The sequence below is a fragment of the Lutjanus erythropterus genome, chromosome 12, assembly GCF_056507025.1.
Source record: "Lutjanus erythropterus isolate fLutEry1 chromosome 12, fLutEry1.hap2, whole genome shotgun sequence".
NCBI lineage: Eukaryota > Metazoa > Chordata > Actinopteri > Lutjaniformes > Lutjanidae > Lutjanus > Lutjanus erythropterus.
The window spans coordinates 716460-732765 of record NC_139328.1 but is presented as its reverse complement, the minus strand read 5'-3'; the positions used below and the strand labels follow the sequence as shown (position 1 = coordinate 732765).

The following is a 16306-nucleotide window of genomic DNA, read 5'->3' as shown; positions in this document are numbered from 1 at the left end:
CCGTCAGGTGATCTGAGTTGGTGTGACTCTTCCTTCTCTTCAGATTCCCACGTCTCTCCGACTCTGTTCACTCTAACTGTATTTACTGTATCTACGTGTTAAAAAAAAAAAATGTGTGTGTCCTGCAGTCCATCTGTCTCTGTACATACTGTCCACACCTGTCCCCTGTCTGTGTCTCTGTACAGGTCCTGTTTAATCTGGTTAATCTCAGCTGTAGTCTGAGCCTTGTGTTCTTCAAGTTCTTTCAAAAAGTAAAAATAGCAGCAACATTTTCCTGAAGCTGTTTCACTTAACTTCACTCTGAGAAATCAACTACAAGTCCCAGAGGGCATTGCTGTAAGAAACGTCCAATCAGATTCTACCATGTCACCAAAAGAAGTGAAGGGTAAAATGTAAAATGATAGAGGACACAGGATGGACCCCTGTGGTGCACCAGAAGAATAAAACCAATCAATAATCAGTTTATGCATTTGATTGATAATCTGTCAAAAGTCAGATTCAGAAAATGAAAATGAATTTAACTTAAAAACTCAGTGTAGCAGTTTCTTTTCATAAATTAACACATTTGAGTGTGTTAAGTGTTCTGAAAATGATAAAACTGAAAATATAACTCACATAAGTATAAAACTGAATTCTTCATTTTGCTTTAAAAGTTCATTAATTTACTCATTGATCAGTATGCAATTAAGGTATTGTACAGAGATCAATTAAGGTATGAAATGGAATTTCTGCATTTTCTTTACATTTTTCATGGTTTAAAACCCCCTTAAAAATGGTCAGACAACATGAAAGCTGTCCAATAATTTATACACTGATAAGACTTCATTTATCTGGGATGGCTTTCAATCATAAAGGATTTTTCACCTTAAAAAAAAAACCCTCAATATATTATTTTCACAATCTCCTTAATTTGTTGATATAGGGCTTTTCAAATTGATGCGTTTTAAATGAGTTTAGTTTTTCAGACTAAATTTCAGGTGGTGGTGTTGAAATCAAATCAGGAAGGTTTTGTTTGTGTTGTTGGTCAGTTTAAAGTTTAAAGTGATTAATGAACTGGACATCTGAGTATGAAAATCCTATTTAGATGATTCATGCATGTAAGGAGGCTGTAATACAGCCAGAGCTGTCATGTAGTCTGTATATTATTCAAAATAACCAATAAGAAGCAGCCTAACAATCTATCCAGACAAATGACATAAACAAAGATGGCCGCCGCGTCTCATCTTCCTCCCACTGTACAAAGTGAGTCCAAAATATCTCTGATACAAGCGCCACCATCTTCTTCAGGTGGCCTCATTTGGAGCCAGTCTGTGCAGTAGTGTTTGGAGGTGGAGCCGTTATGTTGATGCCCCGCCCACACTGCCGCTGGCTTAGTGTTGAGCAGAGCTAAGCTGTCAATCATGATGTGAAACTTCCCTTTTCATATCATAAAATCACAAATTAAAACCAAACTGAGAAGAAAAATAAACACTTTAACAAACATCACCATGATAAGAACAACCAAACATGCCAGAAACATTTATTTGATGTGTAATTTGATGTTTTAGTTTGGACCATGTCCCATCTGCTAACATGGAGGGGGTGGGACTCATGACCTATACTGCAGCCAGCCACCAGGGGGACATCCAGCTGTTATGGACTCACTGTTGGGGAGCTGTCATGTTGTCCATCTTTATATATGTCAATGATCTAGACAAACGCAGAAGGATATTATATAATTTACAAGCTAACATAAGCTAACTGTAGCCAGAGAAACACACTTAGCTAACATTAGCTACCTGTAACTAGGGAGACACAGTTAGCTAACGTTAGCTACCTGTAGCCAGGGAGACAGTGTTAGTAAACATTAGCTAACCGTAGCTAGAGAGACACAGTTAGCTAATGTTAGCTAACCGTAGCCAGAGAGACACCGTTGGCTAACATTAGCTAACATAAGCTAACTGTAGCCAGAGAAACACACTTAGCTAACGTTAGCTACCTGTAACTAGGGAGACACAGTTAGCTAAAAGCTACCTCTAGCCAGAGAGACAGTGTTAGTAAACATTAGCTAACTGTAGCTAGAGAGACACAGCTAGCTAACATTGGTTAACCGTAGCCAGAGAGACACTGCTAGCTAACATTAGCTAACCGTAGCCAGAGAGACACAGTTAGCTAATGTTAGCTAACCGTAGCCAGAGAGACACCGTTGGCTAACATTAGCTAACTGTAGCTAACATTGACTAACTGTAGCAAGAGAGACACTGGCTAACTTTAGCCAGAGAGATGTAGTTAACTTATGTTAGCTAACTATAGCTAACATTTGCTAACTGTAGCTATCATTTAGACCTTGAGCTTGAACCTCAAACAGGAAACAGAACGAAGCTAATGTTATCAAGGCTAACATACGCTTGCTGCTAACTGAAAATAAATGCTGCGTAGTCATACTAAGTTAAGTATGTTAGTTCCTTAGCATAGCATTTTTGATTAAAGTAGAGCTAACCTCTAATCTTCACTAGAGAGCCACAATTAATGAACTGCCAGTTAGAAGCTTGAAGCTCAGTCACAAAGCAATTCTTGTCAAATTCATCATAATCTTCATATTTCTATTTTTTTATATGAGGTCGTTATCTCATAAGAATAACAGTCTCAAAATATGAAAAACAAATCTCATGAAGATTAAAAAATGAGATGAGTTTTTTGTAGTTCTGAATCATGTAATTATGTGATAACGTCTCTGTTGTTTTTCCTTCAGTGGATGCAGACTGTTTATGTGTTTGTTGTTACTGATGGATCCTGGGTGGTGAAATATGCAATCTGAAGTGTTTCATGTTTATTTATTTAAAGTTTGTGACAGAGAAGGACCGAATAAAGTTGTTATTAAAACTGTTGTTCAAGGGGAGAGTCTGTTCTCTGTAGACTCAAAGTCTTTGTTTTTATCTGTTAAATATGATAAAAGGTCTTTGAATTCTGATTCCATTTTGTTCTTCACTGCCAGGACTGAGTCAGGATTGAGCTGGACTGAGTATGTAACAACATGTAAAAGACGTAACAAGACGTTAAAGACGTAATGATGTAAAATATGTAATAAGACAGAAGGGACGAAACAAGACGAGACAAAACAAGACATAACTAATAAGAAGAAATACAATGAAAAACATGTAACTAGACGAGCTATTTTAAAGGACCAGTCTGTAGGATTTGGTGACATCTAGTGGTGCTTTTACAGATTACAAACACCTTGTCTCACCCTCCCCTCTGTATTTAGAATCAGTCTTTGGTTTGTCCGTTCTGGGCTCCTGTAGAAACATGGCGGCCTCCATGTCAGAGGAGCTGCTCCCTCAGTACATATAAAGGTTCACTCTGAGGTAACGAAAATGCAATGATTCTTATTTTCAGCCGATTAAACAACTAATAAAAACATACTGATGGATATTATATTACATTCCTGACAAAAGATCCTCACTGCACTTTTAATTCATAAATGTTTCCGTTAATTCAGTAATTCAATAATAAGAATTAAATTAAAATTTGAATATTTCCCATTCAGGTGTAAATTAAGGGGAAGTTTTGAAGCCCTTAAACTCTTTTTCATTTGTACATTAAGGCTTTTCACATTAAGGTGTTTCTAAGGGGACTGATTTACATTAAGATGTTTGTGTGTTTTCAGGGGGAGTTAAGGGTTAATTAAAGTGTTTTGTGATGTGTGTTTCTTACACATTCATAAATGTGGGTTTTTTTAAATGGAGCTAATTCTGGGTATTTTTGACTTTCATCTCTTCAGTTTTTTTTTTTTTTTTTAAATCTTTTTAATATTGAGGGTAAGTTTGTTAAACTTAAACCAGTAAAAACTGGAACCAATATATTTATTATTGTTGTATTGGTCTCTAAACACTGAGCTGTACTTAGTTTGTTCATTAAAGGCTTTTCAAATTAAAGTGTTTAGATTAAAAGACAAATGAAGGATCTCTGGATACATTTACATTTGGATGTTTCATGATGGTTAAGGGTTAATTAAGTGCATTTGAATGAGTTAATGAACTTGTACTGATCAATAATGTGTTGATCATCCCGACCAGCAGGTGGCGGAGCCAAACTGACTAACCCCCCCCTCCACCCACCGACCCCCAAAAACACACACACACACACACACACACACACACACACACACACACACACACACACACACCACAGGCTCTGAAGATTCTGACAAGTAATTTGGGACAAAGTTCATAAGAAACAAAAATAAATTCTGTAGAGAAAATGTGTTTAACTGTATGTCATTTATTAAACTGAACTTTATTAAAGAAATAAAACAGGTGGACCCCTTCCCTCTCTCTCTCTCTCTCTCTCTCTCTCTCTCTCTCCCTCTCTCTCTCTCTCACACACACACACACACACACACACACACACACACACCTGTAGGTATCCCCTGTGGAGGACAGGTGTATGGAACAGCTGGAGTACTGACTGATGACTGATCAGTGATTGATCTGTAATTGGTGAGTGATCGGCTCAGTGTGGGAGGGGACCGGTGAGTCGTGGAGCTCTCACGCCGCAGACGGTTCGCTGCCAGCGGGCAGGGTGCCATGTGGATGCGGACTGCTGTCCTGCTGGATGCGGGTTACTCTGCCGTCTCCGAGCCGCTGATGAACAGCGACAGGCCGGGCAGGAGACCCAAGCCGCCCGGCAGACCTCTTCACTTTCTGGACACTTTGGTTCGTCCTCCCGATCCTCCCCCGGAGCCGGGAGCAGTCGAGTAGCCGCAGCAGGTCCCCGGTCCTCTGTCTCCCCGCCGGTTCAGCATCTGGACCCGGACCAGGTTAAAGTAATGGGGGTAGAGTCTGAGAAAAGGACGCTGTCGCATTTTAATTTTACTGACTGGATGACTGAGTCAAATACACAAAATAAAAAGGATTTCATTTTCATGTGCAGGAGTTTTCGGCGGGTTTGGCTGCTGTTTTAGCCGCTGTCTCTGGTTTCATCCTCCGCCTTTGTCCTCATGTTTTCCCCCGGAGTTCCTCCCCCTGCGGCGCTGGGCGGAGTTTCATACCGAACTAGACGCTCCTTTTGTCGGATACGTTTCGACCTGACTCCCCGGGGTTTACGGCGGAAAAAAACACACTTTGAAACTCCCGAAATAATCCAAACGACCACGGCGGTGTGCAGAATTAACCCGGCTGTCTGTCTCAACCTAAAGGTGAGTAGTTAGCGGTGATTTTCGGCAGATTTTTGGGCTTTTCTGCTCGTTTGTCCCCGAGTCACCAGAACATTCATGGCGGCTTCGCAGTGAAGGTTTGTGGGGCAGCAGCGAGTCATCCAGCCCGCTCAGATTGAGGCGTTTATCAGTGAAATGACTCACAGCGGGACGATATTCTGCCATTAATATCTCTTTATATTTGCTGTTAAACACACAAATGTCGACGGATTTGACGATTGAATCGTTTTTTTCTTCAAAATGAAGCGATGTTCTGTTGCACGTGCCTGCGCCGTTAGTTCATGTTTTAATGATTTATTTTGTGGTTTTATTTCATATTTTTAACTCTTAATTCAGTCGTTTAATCGGGGAAGGTGACCGTTAACGTTAGCGTGCCAGCGGAAGCTACGTGGTGACTCCTGCCGGAGAATGGACGCCATTACCGGGGCAGCTGGAGCCTGACGGCCCGCTGCGACCCCGACAACATTGCTGCTGCAGTTCAAAACTCCGTTTAGAAATGATAAAACTACCAACACGGCGGCAGACTTTCGTCATAAATAACATAATTCAATATTCTCTCCAACCGGCCGAATATCCCGAAGATTTCGGCTCATAAACTGTCACCAAACAACAGTTAGTTTGAACAAACTCTGGACTTTTATTGAGTCAGTCCGACCTGCTCTCTACCGCCCTCAGTGCTTTATTTTGGGAGAGGCATATTTAGAAACAGAGGCAGGTTTTAAAAGTATTTTAAAACTAAAATAACAGCTGCATGATGTGTTGAACATAAGCCGAATTAAAGAGTTGTTCACGAAGAGTGGAGAAGTCGTTTTAGATTAGCTGTGCGTTTACCTCTGAAGCACCTCTGAATTAAAGTCACACATTTTTTAAATGCAGTTTGGTGTGAAATGTTTTGTTGGGACTCCCCTCTGCTCTCTGACTGACCTGTAACTGTGTTAAATCCGCTCTTCACACTGTTTAACTGTTAACCGAGCTCACATTTACATTCTGGAGATAAACCATCCTGTGTGCTTCATTACAAGGACAGAAATAAAACTATAATCTTCGTCCCGCAGTTTGACCTTGTCAGCCCGGGGGGGAAGGTTCCCTCGACCGGGCCGGTCAGGACAGGCGGGGGATCAGAGCGCTTAGGGCGGGCAGGAGGAGGTCGCAGATCAGACCAGGCGATGCAGGACAACTTTTATTTTAGTAAATGTAACTTTACTTCATTTTACTGTTGCAGCTGGTGAAGATGGAGCTCATTTTAATATTCCAGTGACTTCACAAACTGCAGTGAGCAGTTTAATCTGTGTGATCACGTTATTTATTGGTTATATTTTGTTTTTATGGTCTGTAAAGTAACTAAAGCTGTCAGATACATGTAGTGGAGTAAAAAAACAGTACAATATTTGCCTGTGACAGAAATACTTAAGTAAAATATAAGTACCTCAAATTTGTACTTCAGTACAGTACTTGAATAAATGTACTTAGTTACTTTGCTGCATCCTCAAAATGAACGGATGAATGTTACAGCTCAGTGTCAACAGATCATCTCCATGGCAACTGAGCATCCTGATGAAGGCCATGTGATAGACACAAAGCTCAGTAAGGAGTCAGACACTGTGATGATGATGATGATGATGATGTGTGTGTGTGTGTGCAGAGCAGGAGGGGGCGGAGTCTCCTCCGTCATTGGTTGCAGGATGAACGGCAGCAGCAGCGTTTCCAGAGCTCAGAGCACCAGGATCAAGAGTGAGCCAGGTAACCTGCCATGACATCATCAACACCTGAACATCCCAGGCTGTGCTCCTGATGGGTTATCATGACAGAAATGTGGTGAAAACTGTGGTTGGGGGTCTGAACAGTAGTCCTGATCTCACTTGGATGGGGTCATTTAGGACAAACAGTGTTACACTGCTGCAACCAATCAGAGTCCTGCAGGAGATGATGCAGAAGACACAGTGGACAGACCCTGAAAAGAATAATGATGTAAAAATCATCATTACCTCTAATATCACTAATCACATCATCAGTCAAAATAATCGTGGTTAGATATTTTTTTCGGCTTATATGAGCTGATAAATATCAGTTACTCTAATATCTGTTTGTCAAAACTTTTAATTTGAATTCTGAGGCCAAATATTCTACAGAAGTCAACACATTCTTTCTTAAAGTCTTACCTAGCAACAGACTCAGCTGTCTTTTGTCTGTCTTACTAGACGTTTTAGTCTCAGTTGGAGCTGTGAGAAGATGAACCAGTCTGTGTAGAAAGACTGACCGCAAACTGTTGGACTGTTCCTTTAAAGAAGCCCACAGTTTGCACCTGTAGGACCTGACAGGTGTGTGTGTCTGTGTGTGTGCAGATGAGTGGAGTAAGGAGGACTGTCTCACTCTGTTGGAGAGGATTCGCAGTCTGCTGCCGGACGGAGACGCCATGAAATATAAAACCACAGAGTCTCACTTCGACTGGGACAAAGTCTGTTTTGGGAGCTTCACTGGAGACATGTGTCGCCAGAAGTGGCAGAAAGTCTCCTCAGAGGTACGAGCGAGGACGCCAACACCAAACAACACGAGAGACGTCCTTTAATTGGAAAGGGCCTTAAGTTAAGAGGAAAATTCAGTGAAGGGATTCAACATTTTAAATCCAGGAACCTCCTTCATTTAGTCTGTCCATGAACGTTTCCATTCATTTGTCCAGATGTGGTCTTAAATTTAAGGAATATTCCTCATTCAGGTTGAGATTAAGGGGAAAGTCATAAAACCCCTCAACTCTACTTCATTTGTTCATTAAAGGCTTTTCAACAGAAATTAAAAGACAAATGCAGGATCTCTTTAAATGTGTTTTTTGGGTTAAAAAATATTGATTAGACTTTAAAAACATGGACATTTTCCTCCTAAACTGCATCATCATTTCACATTCAGCTGGCAATGCAGGGTAAAGTTATAGAGCCCTTAAACTCTGATTCATTTGTTCATTAAGGTGTTTTTAAGGGGTTTTGTTGTTTCAAATTTAAGGACAAATGAAGGATCTGTGGATACAAACACACTAATTTACATTAAGATGTTTGTGTGTTTCCAGGGGAGTTGGGAGTTAATTAATAAACTGTTAATGACAGTAATTTCTTTATTATTATTTTATTAAGGAGTATTTAAATCTATAATTTTCAGTAATTTACTTTACAATTTAGCTAATTCAGGATATGTTTTTGTTGTTGTAAAATATTAAAACTCCTTTAAATTGTTCCTTAATATTGAGAATTAGTTTTTTCAACTTAAATCAGTAAAAGTTTTGCATCAATATCTTAAATAATATTTTATATTAGTGTACTGAAACTATAAGATTTGTGTCAACATCAGCAGAAAAAAACTTTTTAAACCAGACAGAAAAAACAACAAAGGGCCGAGAACAGATCCCTGAGGAACCCCAAAAACAAGTGCAGACGTTAATGATGCCTTGCTGTCAAAAGATAGAAATGACAAACACAGCTTCTGTTGTTACTGATTATTAATCACATTTAGATGTTTATTGATCACAGGAATTCATCACGTTTGTGTATTTCAGGTTCGTAAGTACAGAACGATGACAGAGCTCATCATCGACGCCATGGAGTTCGTCAAGAATCCGTACAAAGGCAAGAAACTGAAGGTGAGTCAGACCAGACATGAATACAAACTGTCTCCACATACCTGCGACCTTTGACCCTGACTCCGCCCCTCTCGCATTCAGACTCACCCAGACTTCCCGAAGAAACCTCTGACTCCATATTTCCGCTTCTTCATGGAAAAACGAGCCAAATACGCCAAAATCCACCCAGAGATGAGCAACCTGGACCTGACCAAGATCCTGTCCAAGAAGTACAAAGAGTTGCCCGACAAGAAGAAGGTCAGGTCACTCTTGCAGCTGATTGGCTGGAAACACGTCAGCTGATCGACCAGATCAGCAGAGTTTATAAACCACTGATGAACAGTTAACGTTTGATTCTGAATAGAAAAAGTCAGTCAGTCTTAAATGCAGGTGGTCCTGATGATGATCAGCTTAAAGCTGCTCAGTCTGTTCAAATAAAAACAATAAATACTTTTTTTTCTGCAGCAAAAATACATCACAGAGTTCCAACGAGAGAAGGAGGAGTTTGAGAAGAACATGGCTCGATTCAAGTGAGTTCAGCAACACACAGCTCACTGTGCAACTGTTAGCTAACTGTTAGCATGTAGTGATAATGTTTAGCATGTCACCATAGCATGTAGTGTTAGTGTTTAGAATGTAATGTTAGGCATGTAGTATTAGCATTTAACATTTAGTCTTACTGTTTAGCATGCAGTGTTAGTGGTTATTGTGTGATGTTAGCATTTATTATGTGGTTTAGAGTTTGGCATGTGGCGTTAGCATGTAGCATGTGTTGTTAGTGTTGAGTGTGCTAATGTCAGCTGACCTGCAGGGAGGATCATCCAGAGCTGATAGAAGAGAGGAAGAAGTCAGACCTGCCAGAGAAACCCAAAACTCCTCAACAGCTGTGGTACAACCACGAGAAGAAGGCCTACATGAAGCTCCACCCAGAGGTACACACACACACACACACACCACACACACCACGCACACACCACACACAGCACACACACAGCACACACACACACACACACACCACGCACACACCACACCACACCACACACACACACACACACACACACACACACACACGCCCACACCCACACCCACACACACACCACGCACACACCACACCACACACCACGCACACACCACACACCACGCACACACACACACACACACACACACACAGCACACACACACACACACACACACACACACAGCACACACACACACACACACACACACACACACACACACACAGCTGTATATGTGTTTATATATTGTTTGTTGTTGTCTTCAGGTGAGTCAGAAGGAGCTGAAGGAGGCTCTGAGGAGACAGTGGTCTCAACTGTCTGACAAGAGGAGACTGAAGTGGATCAGCAAAGCCCTGGAGCTGCAGAAAGACTACGAGGTAACTCACAATCCAAACGTTGCCATAACGCTGTGTCATATGTCGACGTCAGCTGATGGTTTTATTGTGGATCTTTGTCATATTTTCATATTTAGGTTTGTGTTTTTTGTCTCATCTTCTCTGTGTGTGTGTGTGTGTGTGTGTGTGTGTAGGGCAGTATGAGAGCGTATCATGAAGCTCATCCAGATGTGAACTCTGATGATCACGTTCGCTCCGTCCTCACCAAAGCAGAGAGACAACTGAAGGACAAGTTTGATGGACGGCCAACAAAACCACCACCGTGAGTCAGAATCAACACTCTGCTAACGCTAATCACAACGCTAACGAGTGAAACACTAACGCGCAGACAGAGGGCAAAGAAACACAAAATGCTCACAAACAACACTAACATCCACAACAGTTTTGGAGAGTGGAGTGTTTGTGGTTAGCAGAAAGGGCTAACCTGTGTGTGTTTGTGTGTGTTTGTGGCAGTAATGGCTACTCTCTGTACTGTGCGGAGCTGATGGTGAACATGAAGGACGTCCCCAGCACAGAGCGGATGGTTCTCTGCAGTAAACAGTGGAAAATGATGACGCAGAAAGAGAAGGACATGTTTCAGAAACGCTGTGAGCAGGTTGGTATCCTCACGCTAACATCTACACGCTAACATCAACATGACGGCAGGAATCAGCTGCTCTGCTCTCACTTCCTGTTTCTGTCTCATATTTTTTGTTTGATCAGAGGAAGAAGCAGTACGACATCGACCTACAGAGATTTCTGGAGGTACGTTGGCGTCCAATCATCACCTGACTCTGCACATCAAACCTTTAGTCCACTACAGTGGAAACACGGGGGCCAAGAGGCCATTGGCCCCCAGATTTTTTCTCCTGTTCCACTTTTTGTGACGTCACAGAGCAGCTGCACCTCCACCTTAGATTTGAGGAAGCAAACGTGCCGTTACATGTCCAGGTTTTTCTGTTTTTAAACATTTGATCTTTGCTGAAAAATAGAACTTAAACTAAACTGAATGCGTCCATGTGTCTGACAGGTGGCGCTGTGACACAGTCCATCAGATCACAGGTGTGTCGGTCACATGTTGACAGGTTTTTATTCATGTCATTCTCTTCTTTTCTGCTCTGTTCTGTCTCCCAGAGTCTCCCGGAGGAGGAGCGAGACCGTGTCATGACTGAAGAAAAACTGGGCGGGGCTAAACTGGTAGGGGGCGTGGCCTCCAGCCCACACAGAGCCAAGTCTCCTTCTGTCAAGGTCTGAAAACTCATCTTCTTTTTCTTCTTTACTCTGATTATTGTCACATTTTTTCAAATGAAATCTTCACAAACCAACGTGTGAGGAGGATTTTTGTAAAAAAAATTTAATCTTAGGAGCGCTGTCAGGAGGCGGAGCCTGAGCCATGGGCACCTGCTGGACTGCCGAAAGAGAGACGGGACGGGAAGAAGACGGCGAAGCTTCCAGAGACGCCTAAAACAGCCGAGGAGATGTGGCAGCACAGCGTGATCGGAGACTACCTGGCTAAATACAGAGTGAGACTCATTAATGATCATTATTTCATCATTCATATTTTATATTATTACATGTTAATTATTCACATATTTAATTATCTGTTGAGGAAAATCTCAAATTTCTAAATTAGTTTAAGGTTTTTCATGATGGAACAGTCAAACATCTGATGCAGCAGGATGTGATGTCAGTGTTGTTTTTCGCCTGTTAACCCCTCCCCTTCGCCGGTCATGTGACTTGTCCACAGAGTGACCGCAGGAAGGCGCAGGCAGGGATGGAGGCGGCTTGGAAGTCGATGGAGAAGAAGGAGAAGATCCCGTGGATCAAGAAGGCGGCGGAGGACCAGAAACGTTATGAGGTTCAGTACCAACCTGTGGTCAGTGAGCCACGCCCCTCCAGGCCCCCACTGACTCCGCCCACCTCCTCCTTTTTATCTTTCTTTATTTTATTTTATTTTATTTTATTTTATTTTATGTTTATTTAAGCAGCTAAATCAGTTCATTTACTTTTCCTCTGATGAGGCTGCAGCCACAAAAACCTGAATTAATTTCTTTCTGTATATATTTTTTTAATTTATTCTGTATTTTGTGTTGTGACCCTGAAGCGTCATGTGACCCTGATTTTATCCTGCTTCATTCAGTTTAGTTTTCTTTTAAAGACAGAATCAAATTCAAACCTTCTCTGTGAGTGTGACTGTCCTCACTGTATGTTCGTAGGTCAAATTGTTTGACTGATTGATTGATTGATTGATTGATCGGAGCTGTATTGACTGTTGTTGTCCTGCAGAGGGAGCTGTTGGAGATGAGAGCTCCTCCTCCTCCTCCAGCAGCAGCAGCAGCTCAGAGTCACAGGAAACCCAAGTTTGATGGAGAACCAAAGAAACCTCCAGTGTGAGTCAGCATCTGTCTGTTTGTCTGTTTGACTTTTGTTATATCGACTTTCATTTGACAATTTTGATTTCAAGTTGGGATGAATGATATTATTGGTGTGTCAATACTGGAAGGTAAAGACTTTAAAATCAAACATCATATCGGCTCAAAATGACGACATTTCTGCCAAAGAGATCACGCTTTGACTTTGACTACGCTCATACAATTCAAAAGTATCTGAACGGATTTCAAAATAGCTGTTTGCAATGATTGGTCAGTGTCAGTCAGGTGGGGAGGAGCCAATCAGATTCCTTCAACACTACAGATTTAATATATATCCATCTTAGAGCTGCCCCCCCCCCCATTACAGTTTGAAAGGCATATTATCATTTTGAAAAATACTTTATTTTGAAAAGCATTGCATTTTCTTTCAAAAAGCAGTATTTTATTTTGAAAAGCTTTGTATTATATTAATGAATTGCTTATAAAGTTTATCTGATAGGAACAAATAAATTGCTTTAAAACACTAAAGAAACAACAAAGACTTTTAAAAACATTAAATATGAACATGTGAGGGGGCGGAGCCAGTGGATTCCAATAATAATTATTTTAATAAAAACTGTAAAAATGTTTAATGATAAAGGAAGTGATGTCATGATGTTCCTCTCGGTGTATGAACTGAAGCTGCTCAGCTCAGGTCTCTCTAACCGCCATGTTTAAACTCCTACATCCAATAGGAGTGGCTATCAGATGTTCTCTCAGGAGCTGCTGACCAATGGGGAGCTGAATCACTTCAGCCTGAAGGAGCGGATGGTGGAGATTGGCAAGCGGTGGCACAAACTGAGCCAGAGTCAAAAAGACAAGTACAAGAAGCTGGTGGAGGAGCAGCAGGTGGAGTACAAGGCTGAGCTCGAGGCCTGGGTCAAGGTGAACGTCCACACCATCACCACAGCAACCACACACAACACAACCTCCAGGGAAGAAAGATGACATGATATATATGATGACATATATTTCAAATATAAAGTGGAAATGAACATGATAAAAACTGTTTGTTCCTTGTCTTCAGTCATTGTCTCCTCAGGACCGAGCCGTCTACAAAGAATTCTCCTCCTCCGTGAGTCAACTCTACTTTTCTCTTTCTCACGCTTTTATTTTATTTCAAATGTTCTCAAACAAATTGTTCTGATGCATCAGTTTGTAACGCTGCATTATGATTTATTCATGACTTTTCTCATGGCTAAACTACACCTAGTTCACCACAAACTAACAGGCACTAAGCTAACATAGCATTAGCAAGGCTAAGCTACCTGTGATTGAATATTGTATGGGAAAAAACACAAAGCTAGTTTAACACTAGCAGACATTCAGTGTTCAGCTAAAAAAGGGATAGCATTAGCATGGCTAAGGTATTGTTCAGTAATATAAATGATGGAAATACCCTGAGTGCAGCATGACTCAGCAAAATATCTGAACGTTTGAATGAAAAAGAAACAGGAACTTGATTTTGCTGTCCTTAAGCAAACGTAACAATAGCAGGGTTAAGCTAATGCAGCATTATTACAACATGTCCCGTTAAGTTTAACCAGTTAAGATAATGTGACATTAGTAGGCTTAAGATAAGGTGATAATAGCTGGTTAAGACAATACAACAGTAGCAGGATTAAGTTAACATGATATTATCAGTATTAAACTAATGAAACACTAGTAGGATTTAGCTAACAGGAAATTAGCAGATTAAGTTAATATAGTAGCAGGATTGAGGCTTATTTCTCAGTAATGAGGCGCTCATGTATGTTAACCTGCTTATCAGATGACTGTTGAGTATAAAAAAATCAAAACTTTTAAGTTTGTTATTTCGTTATATGATTTGTGTCAGGGTGTTGTCATTTGACCGATCCAAACCAATCAGAAGTAAGTATTTAATAGAGTCATGAAGTTAAGAGGCTGCAGGTTGCTCGTTAGTGTGTCAACGTGTGTGTGTTTGTGTTCATCCTCCATCAGAAGCGTCGCAGCACCACTAAAGTTCGCAGCAGTCCCGGGGCGAAAGTCCGTGTGACGGCGAAGGGGAAGGCGGCAGGTTCACGAGCCACAGCGCAAACTGTCGGGGTGGCCAAGAGGGCCATGGCGTATCGAGCCAAGGTAACACACACACACACACACACACACACACACACACACACACAATGTACACACAGCTTTTTTTTTTTGTTTTTTGTATTTTTTTAATTGTTATTTGTTGAGTCTGATGTGATGGACGTTAGAAACCCTCAGTGCGGTCTGTCAGGCTCTGTGTTGTAAGGCAGCATCTGTCTGTCCGTCCTCCAGCAGGACATGTCCGACTCAGATGAGGAAGAGGAGAAGAGCGACTCGTCTGACTCTGATGAAGACGATGAGACGTCAGGATCCACAGACAGCGATGATGACGATGATGAGGTGAAACTTTATTTCTGCAGGAAGTTTGATTTGATTAACTTTTAATTATACTTTGTCACACTGACATGAACGTAAGAATTAAAAGGGAGTCAAAGTTAAAAGTTGTGGTAACCACCGAGCAATGTTCTCTTCCTGTTCTGTCATTTCTTCAGAACGACGAGGATGACGAGGATGACGAGGACGATGAAGATCAGACCTCCTCTGAGGAATCCAGTGATTCGGACTCTGACTAGAACCGCCCCCTCCACCTCATTGGAGAGGACAGGCTGTGCAGGCCACGCCTCCTCACATGCTGAATCATCTCAGCAGACCAATGAGGAGTGGTGACGTCATAGTGGCGGTCACACTGCCCCCTCCCTCCTCCCCATGTGCTGGGGGGCGGAGCCTGACGGAGTGTTTTGTTACCCGTGTGTTTGTTTCTGTTTTTTATCGAGTGTTTGTTGGTTTTTACCTGACGGACGTTTTAGACGGGCGGAGACGTTTGTTCTGTTTTTTGGAGCAATGGCGGGGGGCGGGGTTTGTACAGAGTTTGACAGGCAGGGGGAGGGGCGGAGCCTATTGTTTGTTGTTAGTTACAGTTGAGGGAGAAGCCAGAGTTCAGCCTCCAATCAGCCGCCTGCCTGAGAAAATGATTAACAAATAATAAATGCACTTTTTCTCACTTCTGTTGTCTGTTGTGATTTCATCATGTGACCAAAAATGTTGTGACATCACAGCCACAAGTTACATCAGAATGACATCATCACAACTTTGAAATGACTTAACAACCAGCCCTTTATGTGGAACCTCAGTCAACTTTGTCCTTTCCTGTTTACATTTATCAGGGTTCGTACGTTTTGAAAAAACCTGGAAAAGTCATGGGATTTGAAAATGTCATTTTCCAGGCCTGGAAAGGTTTTGGAAACATAAGTTCGCCCCAAAAGTTTTGGAAAAGTCATGGATTTTTTAGATCACATTTAGTAATAACAGTCTGTAAGGCTGATTTTTAAAATTGATCAATAAATATTTCCTATCGAAAAGTCTCGCGCATTGATCTGACCAGCCTCTGTTTTCGTCAGGTCACGCGTGACGTGCGCGGCGTAAATTAGCAAACTGCAGATCGGATCCAGTGACAACATGCTTCAACAGTTTAGCTCACAAAGATGCCAGGAAGGTGCTCATTCAACAACGTTTGGCTGCACTCAGAAGTATAAATCATGGCTGGAGAAGACGGAGGACAAAGGCAAGGCTAAATGTGTCGTATGCAATAAGATGTTTGATATCTCTAATATGGGGGAGGCATCATTGATCAGCCATGCTAAAGGAGCAAAGCA

General features: G+C 41.6%; 1 protein-coding gene across 3 annotated transcripts; it reads left to right on the top strand.

Annotated features, from left to right (window-relative positions):
* The first annotated feature begins 4505 nt into the window (after window positions 1-4505).
* On the top strand, window positions 4506-15440 carry ubtfl (upstream binding transcription factor, like). Of its 3 annotated transcripts, none has more exons than XM_084732160.1 (20): window positions 4506-5176; window positions 6837-6934; window positions 7537-7712; window positions 8736-8819; window positions 8901-9056; window positions 9264-9328; window positions 9610-9730; window positions 10081-10191; window positions 10344-10471; window positions 10663-10804; window positions 10912-10953; window positions 11323-11436; window positions 11553-11711; window positions 11936-12046; window positions 12475-12578; window positions 13295-13484; window positions 13627-13674; window positions 14562-14699; window positions 14889-14993; window positions 15146-15440. In XM_084732160.1, exons 2-20 carry the CDS (start codon window positions 6877-6879, stop codon window positions 15224-15226), a joined length of 2133 nt encoding a protein of 710 aa, XP_084588286.1. In that variant the 5' UTR covers window positions 4506-5176; window positions 6837-6876; the 3' UTR covers window positions 15227-15440. The 3 variants fall into 3 exon arrangements, with proteins under 3 accessions (XP_084588286.1, XP_084588285.1, XP_084588283.1); XM_084732159.1 differs by having other exon boundaries at window positions 4515-5176; window positions 6842-6934; window positions 14886-14993; XM_084732157.1 differs by having other exon boundaries at window positions 4515-5176; window positions 14886-14993.
* Window positions 15441-16306: the final 866 nt, after the last annotated feature.

What these genes read in the sequence shown, in the direction of transcription:
- ubtfl (XM_084732159.1), top strand. Translation starts at nt 6,877, where the DNA reads ATGAACGGCAGCAGCAGCGTTTCCAGAGCTCAGAGCACCAGGATCAAG. An exon ending in AGCTGCAGAAAGACTACGAG is followed by an intron (nt 10,192 to 10,343) that starts GTAACTCACAAT and finishes GTGTGTGTGTAG; the next exon opens with GGCAGTATGAGAGCGTATCA. An exon ending in TTCAGAAACGCTGTGAGCAG is followed by an intron (nt 10,805 to 10,911) that starts GTTGGTATCCTC and finishes TTGTTTGATCAG; the next exon opens with AGGAAGAAGCAGTACGACAT.